Source organism: Nyctereutes procyonoides, unplaced genomic scaffold, assembly GCF_905146905.1.
Source record: "Nyctereutes procyonoides isolate TBG_1078 unplaced genomic scaffold, NYPRO_anot_genome, whole genome shotgun sequence".
NCBI lineage: Eukaryota > Metazoa > Chordata > Mammalia > Carnivora > Canidae > Nyctereutes > Nyctereutes procyonoides.
Genome location: NW_026575043.1, coordinates 38,655,353 through 38,672,862, shown reverse-complemented (window position 1 = coordinate 38,672,862; position 17,510 = coordinate 38,655,353). Strand labels below are relative to the sequence as shown.

At 47.0% G+C, this 17,510-nt stretch overlaps 1 gene segment (V, D, J or C); it reads left to right on the top strand.

Annotated features, from left to right (window-relative positions):
• The first annotated feature begins 983 nt into the window (after positions 1-983).
• Positions 984-12,963, top strand: LOC129508293 (immunoglobulin lambda variable 1-40-like). The segment is given in 3 exon segments: positions 984-1,060; positions 1,174-1,508; positions 12,949-12,963. Coding segments are annotated over 3 exon segments (408 nt in total).
• Positions 12,964-17,510: the final 4,547 nt, after the last annotated feature.

Genomic DNA, 17,510 nt, shown 5'->3' with positions numbered 1-17,510 from the left:
CAGGAGCTGGTCAACCTAACAGAAGCCCTTGACAATAATAAATATAATCAAATAATTCAACCTATCTGGTAACCTATGTAGATTAATTACCAGAGTTAAACCAATGGCTTTTCTGGGAGACTTTAAACCTTGAGCTGGGTTAAAGTGTATTATGTCCCATTAATGAAACCAGGGACAAGGTAGAAGTAAAGTTAGATAATCAGGAAATCCTGAAATATCTCATAAAATAAAGGTCTCAGTTGTCTGAGGGCATTGGTGACCTGGAAAAATGAGTGGCTCAACCCTAATATCTACAGAACTGACCTGTTCATTGTGCTACCCTAGGTGGTGACATAAGAAAAGTCCAACTGCAAAGGTCAGATGCCCTTCTCGGAAGGCTGGGGAGTGACACAGGCTGGGGGGCATGGAGTCTGAGGCTAGCATGGAGTCTGAGGCTAGCGGGGGCACAGGTGGGGTGCTCCCAAGAGTCAGGGTCTTGGTCGGGAATATCAGGAAAATCTATAGCTGACTCCTGCACACTAGAGTAAGCAGGGTCCTCACGATAGTTGACTATCCTGCACCTGGGTCCCCAGGAGCCACATGAGCCTTCAGCTCTGAATCACACAGGCCTCGTATTTCATCCTCCACTGCATCATGGAGGAAATCATCTAGACCTGATTTTCACGGAAAGATAGGTGGACAGGATGATTCTACGACAAATATAAATTTGCTTCCTGAACTCAAGCTGCAGTGATCCCTGGCACCTGGTGCCTGGAACTGCCTTTGGCCTGGGTTCAGAGCTCAAAGCTGGGACTTTCCCAAGCCCTGGCCCCACATAACCCCTCCACTGCCCACCCTCTGACGTCCTGAGGCAGAGGGACCTGACCCAGGACCAGGGAGGGGTCAGAGAGCTGGGGTCTCATTTGCATGGATGGGCCCTCCCTCTCTCAGAGGATGAAGAGGGGAAGGAAGACAGGAGAGAAGGCTCCGTTCAGCTGTGGGACCACAGAGGCAGGATCATTGATGACCTCTACCATGGCCTGGTTCCCTCTCCTCCTCACCCTCCTTGCTCACTGCACAGGTGACTGGATGTGGGGACAGGGGAAGGAGTCTTGGGAGTACATGTGAGGACATGCTTCCTCCTCTTTTCTCCAGACCCCAGCATCACCCTCTCTGTTTCTCTCCCCCTTGCAGGTTCCTGGGCCCAGTCTGTGCTGACTCAGCCAGCCTCAGTGTCTGGATCCCTGGGCCAAAGGGTCACCATCTCCTGCACTGGAAGCACAAACAACATAGGTGGTGATAATTATGTGCACTGGTACCAACAGCTCCCAGGAAAGGCACCCAGTCTCCTCATCTATGATGATGATACCAGAGAATCTGGGGTCCCGGAACGATTCTCTGGCTCCAAGTCAGGCAGCTCAGCCACTCTGACCATCACTGGGCTCCATGCTGAGGACGAGGCTGATTATTATTGCCAGTCCTACGATGACAGCCTCAATACTCACACAGTGCTCCAGTCCAATGGGGAAGTGAGACACAAACCTGTTGCCTCCACAACAATGGAGTTTCCTCTGCAGCCCCTACTCCTTGGCCTGCAGCTGGTTCTTTTGTTTATTTGGTATAAGTTGGAGTCTGAGATACACTCCAGGGAAGTTTGTCTACAAAACCTGACCCCATTCTCTTAAATTCAGCTCCCAAAGCCTGTTCTTGGCATGAACACATGATACAATTTCACCAAACTGAGCAGACATGCCTTGGTGCCAGGGGCAAGCTGCCCCAGGGAGTGACTTCATGTAGGTCAAGCCAGAAACAGGCATGCAGGCTTTCTGAAACATGGAAACCATTAGTGTACACTGTGCCCTGGTTCCAATGCTCTCACAAATGGGTCCTGAAATTCTCCTCTATTATAATGGTTAGTCTGTTTTTGGACCGCAATCAATACTCTGGCTCCATGTCTGGCAACTCCAGCTCTCTGACCATCACTGGGCTGAGACCAGAGGGTGAGGCTGCCCTTCACAGCTACTCCTGTGACAGTATCTAAGGGCTCACACAGAGCTCAAAGGATCTGAGACCAGAATCCCTTTCTCATCTGGTGGGAGGGAGGCCCCAGAATCTGCTCAGGCTCAACCTGTAGCTTGTGTTTGCTTCTCTGCTGCTGCCACCATGGACACAGTTCCATCCAGGGGCACCACCTGGGAGTGAAGGCTCCTCCTTCCTTTCCATCCCCCAGTTACTCAATGCCTCTTTCTTGACAAAGGGCTGCAGAGGACAGAAAGGAAATCCTGCATTGGTTTGGGACACAGAGTATCTTTGCACTGATGTCCATGGACCGGGACTGGCAGGTCCAGTGTGCTGTCTCCCACCTGACATCTGAGGCATCTGGGGTCCCATCCTTGCTCATTTAATGGCCTGTAGAATTTTCCACAGCTGTGCCATCTTCTCATTAGTCCTAATAAGAATTTTCTGTTTTTGTGCAAACCCCCAACCCCCGCCCTCCTCCTGTTCCACCACCCCTAGTTTGTTTCCCAGAGTTAGGAGTCATTATGTTCTGTTTCCCTTTCTGATATTTCCTACCCATTTCTTCTCCCTTCCCTTCTATTCCCATTCACTATTATATATATTTCCCAAATGAATGAGAACATATAATGTTTGTCCTTCTCCGATTGACTTATTTCACTCAGCATATTACCCTCCAGGTCCAACCACATTGAAGCAAATGGTGGGTATTTGTCATTTCTAATGGCTGAGGAATATTCCATTGTATACATAGAGCACATCTTCTTTATCCGTTCACCTTTCTATGAACACCGAGGCTCCTTCCACAGTTTGGCTATTGTGGACATTGCTGCTAGAAACATCGGGGTGCAGGTGTCCTGCCGTTTCATTGCATCTGAATCTTTGGGGTAAATCCCCAACAGTGCAATTGCTGGGTCCTAGGGCAGGTCTATTTTTAACTCTTTGAGGAACCTCCACACAGTTTTCCAGGGTGGCTGCACCAGTTCACATTCCTACCAAGAGTGTAAGAGGGTTCCCTTTCCTCCACATCCTCTCCAACATTTGTTGTTTCTTGCCTTATTAATTTTCCCCATTCTCACTGGTGTGAGGTGGTATCTCATGGTGGTTTTGATTTGTATTTCCCTGATGGCAAGTGATGCAGAGCATTTTCTCATGTGCATGTCGGCCATGTCTATGTCTTCCTCTGTGAGATTTCTCTTCATGTCTTTTGCCCATTTCATGATTGGATTGTTTGTTTCTTTGCTGTTGAGTTTAATAAGTTCTTTATAGATCTTGCATGCTAGTCCTTTATCTGATAAGTCATTTGCAAATATCTTCTCCCATTCTGTAGGTTGTCTTTTAGTTTTGTTGACTGTATCCTTTGCTGTGCAAAAGCTTCTTATCTTGATGAAATTCCAATAGTTCATTTTTGCTTTTGTTTCTTTTGCCTTCGTGGATGTATCTTGCAAGAAGTTACTGTAGGGACGCAAGGCTGGTTCAACACTCGTAAAACAATCAATATGATTCATCATATCAGCATGAAAAAGACCAAGAACCATATGATCCTCTCATTAGATGCAGAGAAAGCATTTGACAAAATACAACATCCTTTCCTGATCAAAACTCTTCAGAGTGTAGGGATAGAGGGAACATTCCTCAACATCTTAAAAGCCATCCATGGATCAAAATCTTAATTGATTGTTCAAATGAATAAACAGAAGAGACATTTTCCTGTGAAGAGGATTTTGAGTAACAGGAATAAATTCTTGGCCCTCAATGATGTAAGGCATAATCCTCACTAAGTGTGGACATAGACACCAGCAAACAAGGAGAGCCTGAGAAAATGTCATCGTAAGAAAAGCTTAAGGAGATATCAGGAATCTAACAAAGAATCCTGACTTGGATCTTAGAACAGAAAAGGGACATTAGGGAAAAACTAGAAAATGTGAATCAACTGGGATATAAATTGTTATGGATTGATTCCAGTCTCCACTCATTCACGTGATAAAAAGTTCTCAAACGTCTCATGTTTCAGGATGGGTCAAAATCAGGAAATGGGGATGTTGCAGATGTAAGCAGCTCAGGTGAGACCAGTAAGGTTTAATCTCATGTGGAGTCTTTCTCTCCCGTTAGTTTTCCTCTGACACTTTGGTTGGAATGATGGTGAAAAGGTTCTCAGTGTTTTAGAGAAGAGAGCTATGGACTGAGCTTTCATTGTCATAGAGAGCCTTGATATAACAGAAAAAATATCACAGACAGAGGTTCCATGGCCTTTTTACTGCAATCACTGCTGCATTTACAAGATAAATACAAGGCTGAATAGAGGTGCATACCAGGTGCTGGGGAATCCCTTGATTTAGAACTAAAAAAAGAAATTCTAAGGTTTTCTTTTTTTAATTTTTATTTATTTATGATAGTCACACACACACACACACACACAGAGAGAGAGAGAGAGAGAGAGAGAGAGAGAGAGAGAGGCAGAGAGGCAGAGACATAGGCAGAGGGAGAAGCAGGCTCCATGCACCAGGAGCCTGACGTGGGATTCGATCCCAGGTCTCCAGGATCACGCCCTGGACCAAAGGCAGGCAATAAACTGGTGTGCCAACCAGGGATCCCTAAGGTTTTCATATCATATAAAGTTTCCTATCAATCCTCATACTCATAACAATTAGAAAAGTGGATTAATAAAAAAAGAAAATGAATCGTAAGTATATCAGAGAGACACAAGAAATAATGAATTTCCAGGCTAACTGCAAAGGGAAAATGAAAACCCAGACTAGGAAGCATGAATAGTGGACACTTTCATGCTGAGATCATTTTTTCTTTTTTTGTCTTTTATTTCAGTTTATCATACCAACTTTATTTTTTTAAATAAATTTATTTTTTATTGGTGTTCAATTTACCAACATACAGAAAAACACCCACTGCTCATCCCATCAAGTGCCCCCCTCAGTGCCCGTCACCCATTCCACCCCCACCCCCCGCCCTCCTCCCCTTCCACCACCCCTAGTTCCTTTCCCAGAGTTAGGAGTATTTATGTTCGGGGTCCCTTTCTGATATTTCCCACACATTTCTTCTCCCTTCCCTTATATTCCCTTTCACTATTATTCATATTCCCAATATGAATGAGAACATACACTGTTTGTGCTTCTCCGATTGACTTACTTCACTCAGCATAATACCCTCCAGTTCCATCCACGTTGCAGCAAAACATGGGTATTTGTCATTTCTAATGGCTGACGAATATTCCATTGTATACCTACACCACATCTTCTTTATCCATTCATCTTTCGATGTACGCCGAGGCACCTTCCACAGTTTGGCTATTGTGGACATTGCTGCTAGAAACATCGGGGTGCAGGTGTCCCAGCGTTTCATTGCATCTGAATCTTTGGGGTAAATCCCTAACAGTGCAATTGCTGGGTCCTAGGGCGGGTCTATTTTTAACTCTTTGAGGAACCTCCACACAGTTTTCCAGAATGGCTGCACCAGTTCACATTCCCACCAACAGTGCAAGAGGGTTCCGCTTTCTCCACATGCTCTCCAACATTTGTTGTTTCCTGCCTTGTTAATTTTCCCCATTCTCACTGGTGTGAGGTGGTATCTCATTGTGGTTTTGATTTGTATTTCCCTGATGGCAAGTGATGCAGAGCATTTTCTCATGTGCATGTTGGCCATGTCTATGTCTTCCTCTGTGAGATTTCTCTTCATGTCTTTTGCCCATTTCATGATTGGATTGTTTGTTTCTTTGGTGTTGAGTATAATAAGTTCTTTATAGATCTTGGAAACTAGCCCTTTATCTGATAGTCATTTGCAAATATCTTCTCCCATTCTGTAGGTTGTCTTTTAGTTTTGTGGACTGTAACTTTTGCTGTGCAAAAGCTTCTTATCTTGATGAAATTCCAATAGTTCATTTTTGTTTTGTTTCTTTTGCCTTCGTAGATTTATCTTGCAAGAAGTTACTGTGGTCAACTTCAAAAAGGGTGTTGTCTGTGTTCTCCTCTAGGATTTTGATGGAATCTTGTCTCACATTTAGATCTTTCATCCATTTTGAGTTTACCTTTGTGTATGGTGCAAGAGAGTGGTCTAGTTTCATTCTTCGGCATGTGGATGTCCAATTTCCCCAGCACCATTTATTGAACAGACTGTCTTTCTTCCAGTGGATAGTCTTTCCTCCTTTATCGAATATTAGTTGACCATAAAGTTCAGGGTCCACTTCTGGGTTCTCTATTCTGTTCCATTGATCTATGTGTCTGTTTTTGTGCCAGTACCACACTCTCTTGATGACCACAGCTTTGTAGTACAACCTGAAATCTGGCATTGTGATGCCCCCAGATATGGTTTTCTTTTTTAAAATTCCCCTGGCTATTTGGGGTCTTTTCTGATTCCACACAAATCTTAAAATAATTTGTTCGAACTCTCTGAAGAAAGTCCATGGTATTTTGATAGGGATTGCATTAAACTGAAATTGCCCTGGGTAACATGGACATTTTCACAACATTAATTCTGCCAATGCATGAGCATGGAATATTTTTCCATCACTTTGTGTCTTCCTCAATTTCTTTCAGAAGTGTTCTATAGTTTTTAGGGTATAGATCATTACCTCTTTGGTTAGGTTTATTCCTAGGTATCTTATGCTTTTGGGTGCAATTGTAAATGGGATTGACTCCTTAATTTCTCTTTCTTCAGTCTCATTGTTAGTGTATAGAAATTCCACTGATTTCTGGGCATTGATTTTGTATCCTGCCACACTACCAAATTGCTGTATAAGTTCTAGCAATCTTGAGGTGGAGGCTTTTGGGTTTTCTATGTAGAGTATCATGTCATCGGCGAAGAGGGAGAGTTTGACTTCTTCTTTGCCAATTTGAATGCCTTTAATGTCTTTTTGTTGTCTGATTGCTGAGGCTAGGACTTCCAGTACTATGTTGAATAGCAGTGGTGAGAGTGGACATCCTGTGTTGTTCCTGATCTTAGGGGAAAGGCTCCCAGTGCTTCCCCATTGAGAATGATATTTGCTGTGGGCTTTTCGTAGATGGCTTTTAAGATGTCGAGGAAAGTTCCCTCTATCCCTACACTCTGAACAGTTTTGATCAGGAATGGATGCTGTATTTTGTCAAATGCTTTCTCTGCATCTAATGAGAGGATCATATGGTTCTTGGTCTTTCTCTTGCTGACATGATGAATCACATTGATTGTTTTACGAGTGTTGAACCAGCCTTGTGTCCCGGGGATAAATCCTACTTGGTCATGGTGAATAATTTTCTTAATGTGCTGTTGGATCCTATTGGCTAGTAGCTTGTTGAGAATTTTTGCATCCATGTTCATCAGGGATATTGGTCTGTAATTCTCCTTTTTGGTGGGGTCTTTGTCTGGTTTTGGAATTAAGGTGATGCTGGCCTCATAGAATGAATTTGGAAGTACTCCATCTCTTTCTATCTTTCCAAACAGCTTTAGAAGAATAGGTATGGTTTCTTCTTTAAACGTTTGATAGAATTCCCCTGGTAAGCCATCTGGCCCTGGACTTTTGTGTCTTGGGAGGCTTTTGATGACTTCTTCAATTTCCTTCCTGGTTATTGGCCTGTTCAGGTTTTGTATTTCTTCCTGTTCCAGTTTTGGTAGTTTGTGGCTTTCCAGGAATGCATCCATTTCTTCTAGATTGCCTAATTTATTGGCATAGAGCTGTTCATAATATGTTTTTAAAATCGTTTGTATTTCTTTCGTGTTGGTAGTGATCTCTCCTTTCTCATTCATGATTGTATTAATTTGAGTCTTCTCTCTCTTCTTTTTAATAAGGTTGGCTAATGGTTTATCTATCTTATTAATTCTTTCAAAGAACCAACTGCTGCTTCTATTGATCTGTTCCACAGTTCTTCTGGTCTCAATTTCGTTGACTTTTGCTCGAATCTTAAGTAACTCTCTTCTTCTGCTGCGTGTTGGGTCCATTTGCTGTTTTTCCTCTAGCTCCTTTATGTGTAAGGTTAGCTTTTGTATTTGAGTTCTTTCCAGTTTTTGAATGGATGCTTGTATTGCGATGTATTTCCCCCTCAGGACTGCTTTTGCTGCATCCCAAAGATTTTGAACAGTTGTATCTTCATAGTTTCCATGAATCCTTTTAATTCTTCCTTAATTTCCTGGTTGACCCTTTCTTCTTTTAGCAGGATGGTCCTTAACCTCCACGTGTTTGATGTCCTTCCAAACTTCTTGTTGTGATGTAGTTCTAATTTCAAGGCCTTATGGTCTGAGAATATGCAGGGGACGATCCCAATCTTTTGGTATCGGTTCAGACCCGATTTGTGACCCAGTATGTGGTCTATTCTGGAGAAAGTTCCATGTGCACTTGAGAAGAATGTGTATTCAGTTGAGTTTGGATGTAAAGTTCTGTAGATACCTGTGAAATCCATCTGGTCCAGTGTATCATTTAAAACTCTCGTTTCTTTGGAGATGTTGTGCTTAGAAGACCTATCGAGGGTAGAAAGAGCTAGATTGAAGTCACCAAGTATAAGTGTATCATTATCTAAGTATTTCTTCACTTTGGTTCATAATTCGTTTAAGTATTTGGCAGCTCCCACATTCAGGCATATATATTGAGGATTGTTAAATCCTCTTGTTGGATAGATCCTTTAAGTATGATATAGTGTCCGTCTTCATCTCTCACTACAGTCTTCCGGGTAAATTTTAGTTCATCTGATATAAGGATGGCTACCCCTGCTTTCTTTTGAGAACCATTTGAATGGTAAATGGTTCTCCAACCTTTTATTTTCAGGTTGTAGGTGTCCTTCTGTCTAAAATGAGTCTCTTGTAGACAGCAAATAGATGGGTCCTGCTTTTTTATCCAGTCTAAAACCCTGCGCCTTTTGATGGGGTCATTGAGCCCGTTCACGTTCAGAGTTACTATTGACAGATATGAGTTTAGTGTCATCATGATATCTATTCAGTCCTTGTTTTTGTGGATTGTTCCACTGAACTTCTTCTCAAAGGGGAATTTTAAGAGTCCCCCTTAAAATTTCTTGTAGAGCTGGTTTGGAGGTCACATATTCTTTCAGTTCCTGCCTGTCTTGGAAGCTCTTTATCTCTCCTTCCATTTTGAATGAGAGCCTTGCTGGATAAAGTATTCTTGGCTGCATATTCTTCTCATATAGGACCCTGAATATATCCTGCCAGCCCTTTCTGGCCTGACAGGTCTCTGTGGAGAGGTCTGCTGTTACCCTAATATTCCTCCCCATGAATATCAGGGATTTCTTGTCTCTTGCTGCTTTAAGGATCTTCTCTTTATCTTTGGAATTTGCAAGCTTCACTATTAAATGCCGAGGTGTTGAATGGTTTTTGATTTTAGGGGGGGATCTCTCTATTTCCTGGATCTGAATGCCTGTTTCCCTTCCCAGATTGGGGAAGTTTTCAGCTAGGATTTGTTCAAATACATATTCTGGCCCTCTGTCCCCTTCGGCGCCCTCGGGAACCCCAATTAAACGCAGGTTTTTCTTCCTTAGGCTGTCATTTATTTCCCTTAATCTGTCTTCATGGTGTTTTAATTGTCTGTCTCTTTTTTCCTCAGTTTCCCTCTCTGCCATCAGCTTGTCTTCTATGTCACTCACTCGTTCTTCCACCTCGTTAACCCTCATCATTAGGACTTCTAGTTTGGATTGCATCTCATTCAATTGATTTTTAATTTCTGCCTGATTCGATCTAAATTCTGCAGTCATGAAGTCTCGTGAGTCCTTAATGCTTTTTTCTAGAGCCACCAGTAGCTGTATAATAGTGCTTCTGAATTGGCTTTCTGACATTGAATTGCAATTCAGATTTTGTAATTCTGTGGCAGAGAGGACTGTTTCTTTCTTTTGAGCTGAGGTTTTCCTTCTAGTCATTTTCTCAGTGCAGAGTGGCCAAAAACAAGTTGTATTCGGAAAAGGAGAAAAAGAGAGGAGAGAAAAAAGGAAAGAAAGAGGAAAAAGAAAAAAGAAAAAAGAGAAGAAAAAGAGAAAGAAAAAGAAAGAAAGGGGAAAAAATGGGATGTGGGAAGCAAACAGTAATCAAAAAGAAAAAAAAAAAAAACCACGGGGGAGTACATTCTGTTTCTGTATACTTTAAGTCCCTGACTTCCCCTGGAACTGGTCCGTCTAGCTGGTCTTCTGGGGAAGGGGCCTGTTGTGCTGATTTTCAGGTGTTAGCACTTGGGGAGCTACTCTGCCCCTGGCCTGGTGCAGGGCTCAGTGGGGGTTGTTTACACCATGAGGCCCCAGGAGGAACAGCCCCAGTGGCTGCGGCAGCTCTGCAGCCCTGGAGTCAGCCCCTGCAGTATCTCCAGAGCTCTCCGTCCACAGGGCCTGGAGGCTCCCGGGCGGGGGCCGCTGATCTGCTCAGCTCGGGGCAGGAGCGTCCTTGCTGTCCTGGGCCCTCCCGGCCTCTGCCTGTCCCGCGGAGGCCGGATCCTGGGCTGTGTCCCGGAGCCCTGTGCTCCGGGGCCTGCGCTGGTGGATTCGCGCTCCCGCCCCGCAGCCCCCTCCGCGGAGCCGCCGCCCGAGCCCCTCCGAGCTGCTCCGCGTCCCGCCGTGCGCGCTGCAGCCCTTAGGGAGCTCGGCGCACTCTCCCGGGGCGCAGGTGTCTGTTAGTGTCCCAGGGAGCCCGAGGGCATCCCCGCCCTCCTGGGTCCTGCTCTAACTCCCTGGGGGCACCTTTCCGCCCGGGAAGGTTGGTGCAGCTCCTGCTTCTCCGGGACGGGGCTCTCCTGTCCTGGGGACACTTGCCCCGGCCTCAGCCCGGCTCCTCGCGGGGCCCCTCCCCCTTGGAGGCCTTTTGTTTCTTTATTTCTTTTTCCCCGTCTTCCTACCTTGATAGAAGCGCGGACTCTTCCCAGTGTAGCATTCCAGCTGGTTTGTCTTTAAATCTCAGGCCGAATTCGTAGATTTTCAGAATGATTGGAAGGTTATCTAGGTAATTTGGTCGGGACAGGTGATTTGGGGACCCTACTCTTCAGCCATGTTGCCCTGAGATCATTTTAGGGTGTACAAATGCAGATATCATTGCCAGGGCCTGTGCACTGGGGGTCACGTGATGTAACAGGAGACTCTCGTAATACAGCACCAGCAACATTGGTCCTTTTGTAGGATTACCCATGTAGATCTTATCAGGTATGAACGAACAGTGAACCTTGGGAAGTAATTGGACTTGAATTTGGTTTTGGCTGGAAACTGATTGGGACTCCACGGCCCTGCAGTCAGCAAAATCAAAGGTTAGGTAACACATATATATTTCCTCACATAAACACTGTTAAATAAACTCTGTATGCAGCAGCTTGTATCTTATTAGCGACCTGGAGAAAATTAATGCTTTTGTCCCAAACTCACTCAGTTCAACCCCACAATGTCTACTGCTCACCCCCACTGGTCGCATGGTTGGGAAGATCTGGGACAAATGTCTGTTCATTGGACCTAGATCTCAGAGTCCATCCCCCATGAATTCCGGACAATAATTCTGAGCAATAATTCTTGGTTGGGCCCAATACACGTATCATGAGGGTATTCAGTGCAGGAGGTGGAAGACCACTCAGTAGAAGAGGGCTCCATTTATAGTAACGTTCTGTTTATATCAGTCTTGATACTGAGTACAAAACTGGTTTAAAAATATATTAAGTATATGAGAAGGTCCCATATATAAGCATTTGTCAGGCTAAATTTTTATGGAAACTTTGAACCCAGAAGAGTCAGCAAGAGCAGAAGACACTTTTCCCTGACAGCGTTCTATTCTCATGGCAAAGAGATGCATTAAAGGTCTTTGCAGGGCTGTCTGAGGGGACTTCACAAGAGAATCTGAACCCATAACAACAACAGGGATGAAAGTGGAAGGTGGGTCCATGTAGAATTATTATAATTATTTTTTAAAATTTTTTTATTTATTTATGATAGTCACAGAGAGAGAGAGAGAGAGAGAGAGAGAGAGAGAGAGAGGCGCAGAGACATAGGCAGAGGGAGAAGCAGGCTCCATGCACCGGGAGCCCGACGTGGGATTCGATCCCGGGTCTCCAGGATCGCGCCCTGGGCCAAAGGCAGGCGCCAAACCACTGAGCCACCCAGGGATCCCGAATTATTATAATTATTGTAAGGTATGAACCACCTTGGTACGCTTCGGCCATTAGTTGGTTCAAGATGATCATAGACTGGATATGACCTCAGGCACCTGGAGGAGGTAAACTCCACACTCAGGGATGCTGAACCACCTGGGAACAGAAGCCCTGTGCAGTACCCCATGTATTTAACCATCCGGGGTTCATTATTGAGATGGAAAAAAAAAAGCCCTGTCAGCCTGAAACTCCACAGTGGGCACCTCTCCATTCACTGTCCTGGGCTATGACATGATCTACATCCAACTGCAAAAACCTGGACATCATTCAGGAGTGCTGGAGGGTCAGAGGCTGGAGGACCCAGTGTTTCAGCCCAGCAGGAGGCGCAGTGGGACAGGTCCCTTGAGGCCAGGCTTCTGGTCCACCCCAATTAGGGAAATACTCTAGTAATTCTTGCACACTTGGCAGGTACTGTCCTCCCTGCCATGTGACTCTGCAGCATCCGTGCCCCTGGAGGTGCATGGGTGCTCAGCTCTGACTCCCTCCCTTGTTCATGTTGCATCCTCCTCCCCATGTAGTCATTGCCAAGGCTGGTGTTCAGGCAGGACAGACAATCCATGCTTGGAGAGGTTCCCATGATGAAATGAATCACCTGCAATGCTACCTGGTCTAGGACAAGGGACCACTGTGGAGAGGAGGATGGGAATGCCACCGTGTGGCCTCAGCCAGCAGAGCCCTGGGCTTCTCTGTCCTGTCCTCTCCTCCCCTCCTCCCTCATAGACTAGGGGTTCCCTTCAGGGATGAATATAAAAGATGCAGGGGTGGGAGAACATTTGCACTACTTGGTTCACACCATAGTTGTGTGTTTGGTCATCACCCTGTTCCTTCTGTCACCTTATGGCCTCCAGCTTTCCTTTCAGGACCCCTCAGACTAAGCCCTCAGGCTTCTGGTTAATGTAGCACTCACATGCTTCCATTGGGAAAGGGAAGGCTTCCCTGAGCCCTGGTGGTCTCTGTCTCCACACCTTGTAAAAATCATATATGGTCTTTAGGTGACATGGGAATAACAGATCCACCGCCAGCCCTCTACCTGCTTTCCCAATTGACCTCACCTGTGCCTCTCCAGGTATTCCTGACTCTGTGGGCATCGCCCTCCATCCACCCGACACTATGGACCATCCCTCCCTCTCCCACAGCCTGGAGTCCAGTCAGTCAGCTCCCACTGTCCCACCTGGGGACACAATCCCCTGCACCTTTACCCATTGCCTTGGCTGTCATGATCCTCCAGCCCCTCCCTCCTCCTAATGATGCTTCTAGGTCTCCCTGTCCCATATTCTGTACTAGGATGTCCACTGAAGCTAATTCTCTGATGAGCACCCCTGAGGACAAGCACAGCTAAGATGAAAAATCTCACAGTAAATGGAGGGGAAGGAGGTCACAGGATGGCCCTGCACTGGTCCCTGCTTGATGCCCAGGCCCTGCTCTGTCCCTAAAACCCTGTCAGCTTCATCAGACTGTTCTGTGTCCTGTCCACCCTGCTCTGGAAGTGCCCATCATTCCCACCTCTGTGTTCCCTCGGTGAAGATATGTGTCCCCTCACAAGCTCCTGCTCACACTTAGCACATGGAGCCAACCCGCCTCCCCTGAGGCCCTCCTGCAGGGACAGAGACCCTCTGCTCTGTGTTCCCTGTGTCTGGTCCTCAGCTCCACAGCAGTTCCTGGTTCTCCTGGAAGAGGACTGCACAGATCCCTCCCGCTAGAACCCAATCCTTGTAGGAGTCCTGATCAGAGAGGGCATCCCAGGACCTCTATCCATTGCTGGAGGGTCACTTTCACATGCTGAGAGCACATGATCCAGGGAAGCAGGGGAAGAGGAGGCTTGCCTGAGGTGGGAAAGGAGAGATTTGCCCAGCGACCAGCAGGGGGTGAAGTGAGATGGAGTCTGAGGCTTTTTACAGGATAGGGTCTCCCAGTTATGCAATCCCTGGCATTTACTGGTGCTGGGTACTTTACTTTTATGTGAACTAAATAGTCGTGTCCTCTGTGAACTGTGATGGGTACTTGGACCTGGATCTGTTTGTGGGCCCCAGCAGGTGCTTCCTCCAGGTCCACCAGAGGGAAGCTAGTGCATCAGGAATTCTCCCTGTCAAAGTGCCACAGACCTGTAAGTGAACAGGAGGGAGAGGCAGGGGTGATCACATTTGTATGAGCAGCCCCTCCTCTGTGAGGCCATGGGACAGGGGATAAGACAGGCCAGGGGCAGCCCAACCCCAGCTCTGTGGCCTAAGAAATGGCTGCATCACCATGGCCTGGACCCCTGTACTCCTTGAGCTCCTCTGTCCCTGCACAGGTAGGGACAGGCAGCAGTGCAAGAGAGGGCGACCCCAGCCTAAGTCATATCCAGGTGGCTCCGCTCCTCAATCACAATTACCCTGTCTCTTGTCTTCGTTGTGATGTATGGGTGTCTGCAGATTCCCCATCCCAGCCTGTGCTGACCCAGCCGCCCTCCCTCTCTGCATCCCTGGGATCAACAGCCAGATGCACCTGCACCCTGAGCAGTGGCTTCAGTTTTGGTGGCTATAACATATACTGATACCAGCAGAAGCCAGGGAGCCCTCCCCGGTACCTCCTGTACTACTACTCGGACTCAAGTACAGGGTTGGGCCCCGGGGTCCCCAGCCACTTCTCTGGCTCCAAGGACACCTCGGCCAATGCAGGGCTCCTGCTTCTCTCTGGGCTGCAGCCTGAGGATGAGGCTGACAGTCACTGTGCTACAGACCATGGCAGTGGGAGCAGCTCCCAATACTCACAGCATCTCAGATAAGGAGGACGTGAGACAAAGAACCCTGGACCCACAGACATGGTCTGAAGCTACTTTTCAGAGATTCTTACCTGGAGATACATACAGGGGGCACATGTCTGTAGGAAGGTCTGGGTTCTGTCTTTTTTTTTAATATTGTATTTATTTATTTATTTATTTATTTATTTATTTATTTATTTATTTATTTATTTAAGACACAGAGAAGCAGAGACATAGGCAGAGGGAGAAGCAGGCTCACTGGAGGGAATGTGAGGCAGTACTCCATCCGTGAACCCGGGATCACAACCTGAGCTGAAGACAGTTGCTCAACCACTGAGGCACCCAGGTGCCCAGAAGGTTTGGATTCAAAATATGAAAGAGAAATACTAAGTATATGCCTGCAAAGTGACACCTCATAGGGTATCTGAGGAAGACAGGAAGAGATGAGAGGTCAGAGCCCAACTGCACACCCCCTTGGGGGCTGGAGAAGATGGACAGGGATAAATACTGTGTCTGCAACTGAACCTGCCTCCCAGCAAATATTCATCCACAGTCAGTTCTATCATCTCATTCCATGAAGTGTGACCTTTGTCACTCCTGATGTACCCACAGCTGATACACTGTCTATAACCCTGGTCACAGACAGTCTCCTCTCTCTGAACCAGAAACACGTGAATTTGGACCAGATCCTGCAGACTCTCCCTGACAACACCCCCACACCCTCACTCCTCCTCTCCCCTCTGCTCCCCTGTCCCTCAGGCTTGTCTTTCCCTCTGGTTCTTCAGGTCTGAGCTCTGTCTCCACCTCAGGATTTCAGAGAAAACCAGAAATGATCCTGGTCCATCTATGGGGAGGAGAATGACCAGAAATTGGGGCTGCATGTGAAACCCTACATTCTCCTTCCTGTTTCTGTCACTCGACAGCACCTGCACGTCTGATTCAGGGATGTTGTTACAGGGCTGCTCTCATATGAGTCCTCACTGCCTGGATCAATCCTCCCTCTTGGACAAGGGCTTTGAGACACGGGCCTTGAAATCCGGGCTCCAGGACCTGAGATAAAGGGCAATCCCCCAGTCTGTTGAGAAGGCTTAGAAGGGAATGAGGGCCACTTGGCCTAATTTTAGGTCACGCGTGCACAAACATGCACACACAAACACACACTCTCACACTCACAGTTGCCTCATCTCTGGTTGTATATTGTCCTGGGCTCTGCAGTTTTGGGGCTTCTCCATCCATCCAAAAGTTAGACTATTCTGTGCTCATCAGCTGTCCTTGGTGTCACAATCTCCAGAAGGCAAAATCCCTAGTAAGAGGGAACACGAGTGGCTGAGGTGCTGTCACCTGGGCATCCAGGATGTGCTTTGAATACCTGTTTGGGATGAAGTTGATCCTCAGGATTCCTAGGGAGACTCTCTGTCCCCAAGGGCAGCTCAGCTCCCCACATTTTTCTGGGCTTCAATCAGCGCTTGAGTCTGATCAGTACATTGATTCTGGGTCCCCAGCCTTAGTGCTGCTCCACCAGTGGTCAAGGCCCCTGGGGATGTGGGACTCACCCTCCTGTGCTTTCAGGGCTGGGCTGTCAATCCCACAGTCTCACCAGGGACACCTCCACCCAGGCTGGACCTCTGCTAAAACATCTGTTCCAAGTCAGGACCACAGGGTCTGTGACCTCAGGGACCTGGCCCCTCATCTCCACTCTCCACCACTCACAGGGGACCTTGACAACAACTCTGGGTCCAGGTGGCATTTGCCAATAGAACTTCATTCTCCTATTCATGGGTGTCTGAATGAGCAATTGCTCTGTCCTCAACATGCTGGAGACAGGTACCTGGGCGCAAGCTGTGCCCACCCCAGATAGGAGTTGGACCCTGAATTTCTCATCCTGGAAGCTCATCTGTGTATGAGAATTCAAGCACTCAGATGATTCTGAAGTTCATACAACAGGATCCTCATTGGGGCTCCTGGGCACCACTTCAGGGTTTCCTACCTGCATAATCAGACCCATGATATAATCATAAGGTTTAAAAAGGTAGCCGTGGCAGAGACACACAGAAGGAGAGAGAGAGAGGCAGCGACATAGGCAGAAGGAGAAGCAGACTCCATGCACAGAGCCAGATGAGGGGCTTGATCCCAGGACTCCAAGATCATGCCCTGAGACAAAGACAGATGCTTAACTCCTGAGCAACCCAGACATTCCTCGCACCAAAAAATTAGAGTGAAGCCTAAAATCTATGCTGCAGTGATAAGAGACCATGTGAGGGGACATGTGTCCCTATCCTAGGAAGAGAGTGGCCTGAGCTCTGGAGACAGGACCTGTGTCCTTTGGCCAACTGATCCCCATGTCATGCAGGGTGAGGTGGTGTCAGGATGCCAGAAGGCAGTTGAGGCTTATTTCTTAGGGCTCAGGCTTGATCAGAGCTGGGAACACCACCTGGCACTGACTGTGGCCACAGCTCAGGGCTCACAGCTGGGACCTCCCTAATCACATCCCAGCCCCAAACAGCCCCTCCCCTACTCACCTCCCTAACATCATCAGGCACAGGGACCTGACCCAGGGCCAGGGAGGGGTCAGAGAGCTGGGGTCTCATTTGCATTGGAGGCTCCTCCCTCTCTCAGAGTATGAAGAGGGGAAGGGAGAGATGAGGGGAGGCTCTGCTCAGCTGTGGGACCACAGAAGACAGG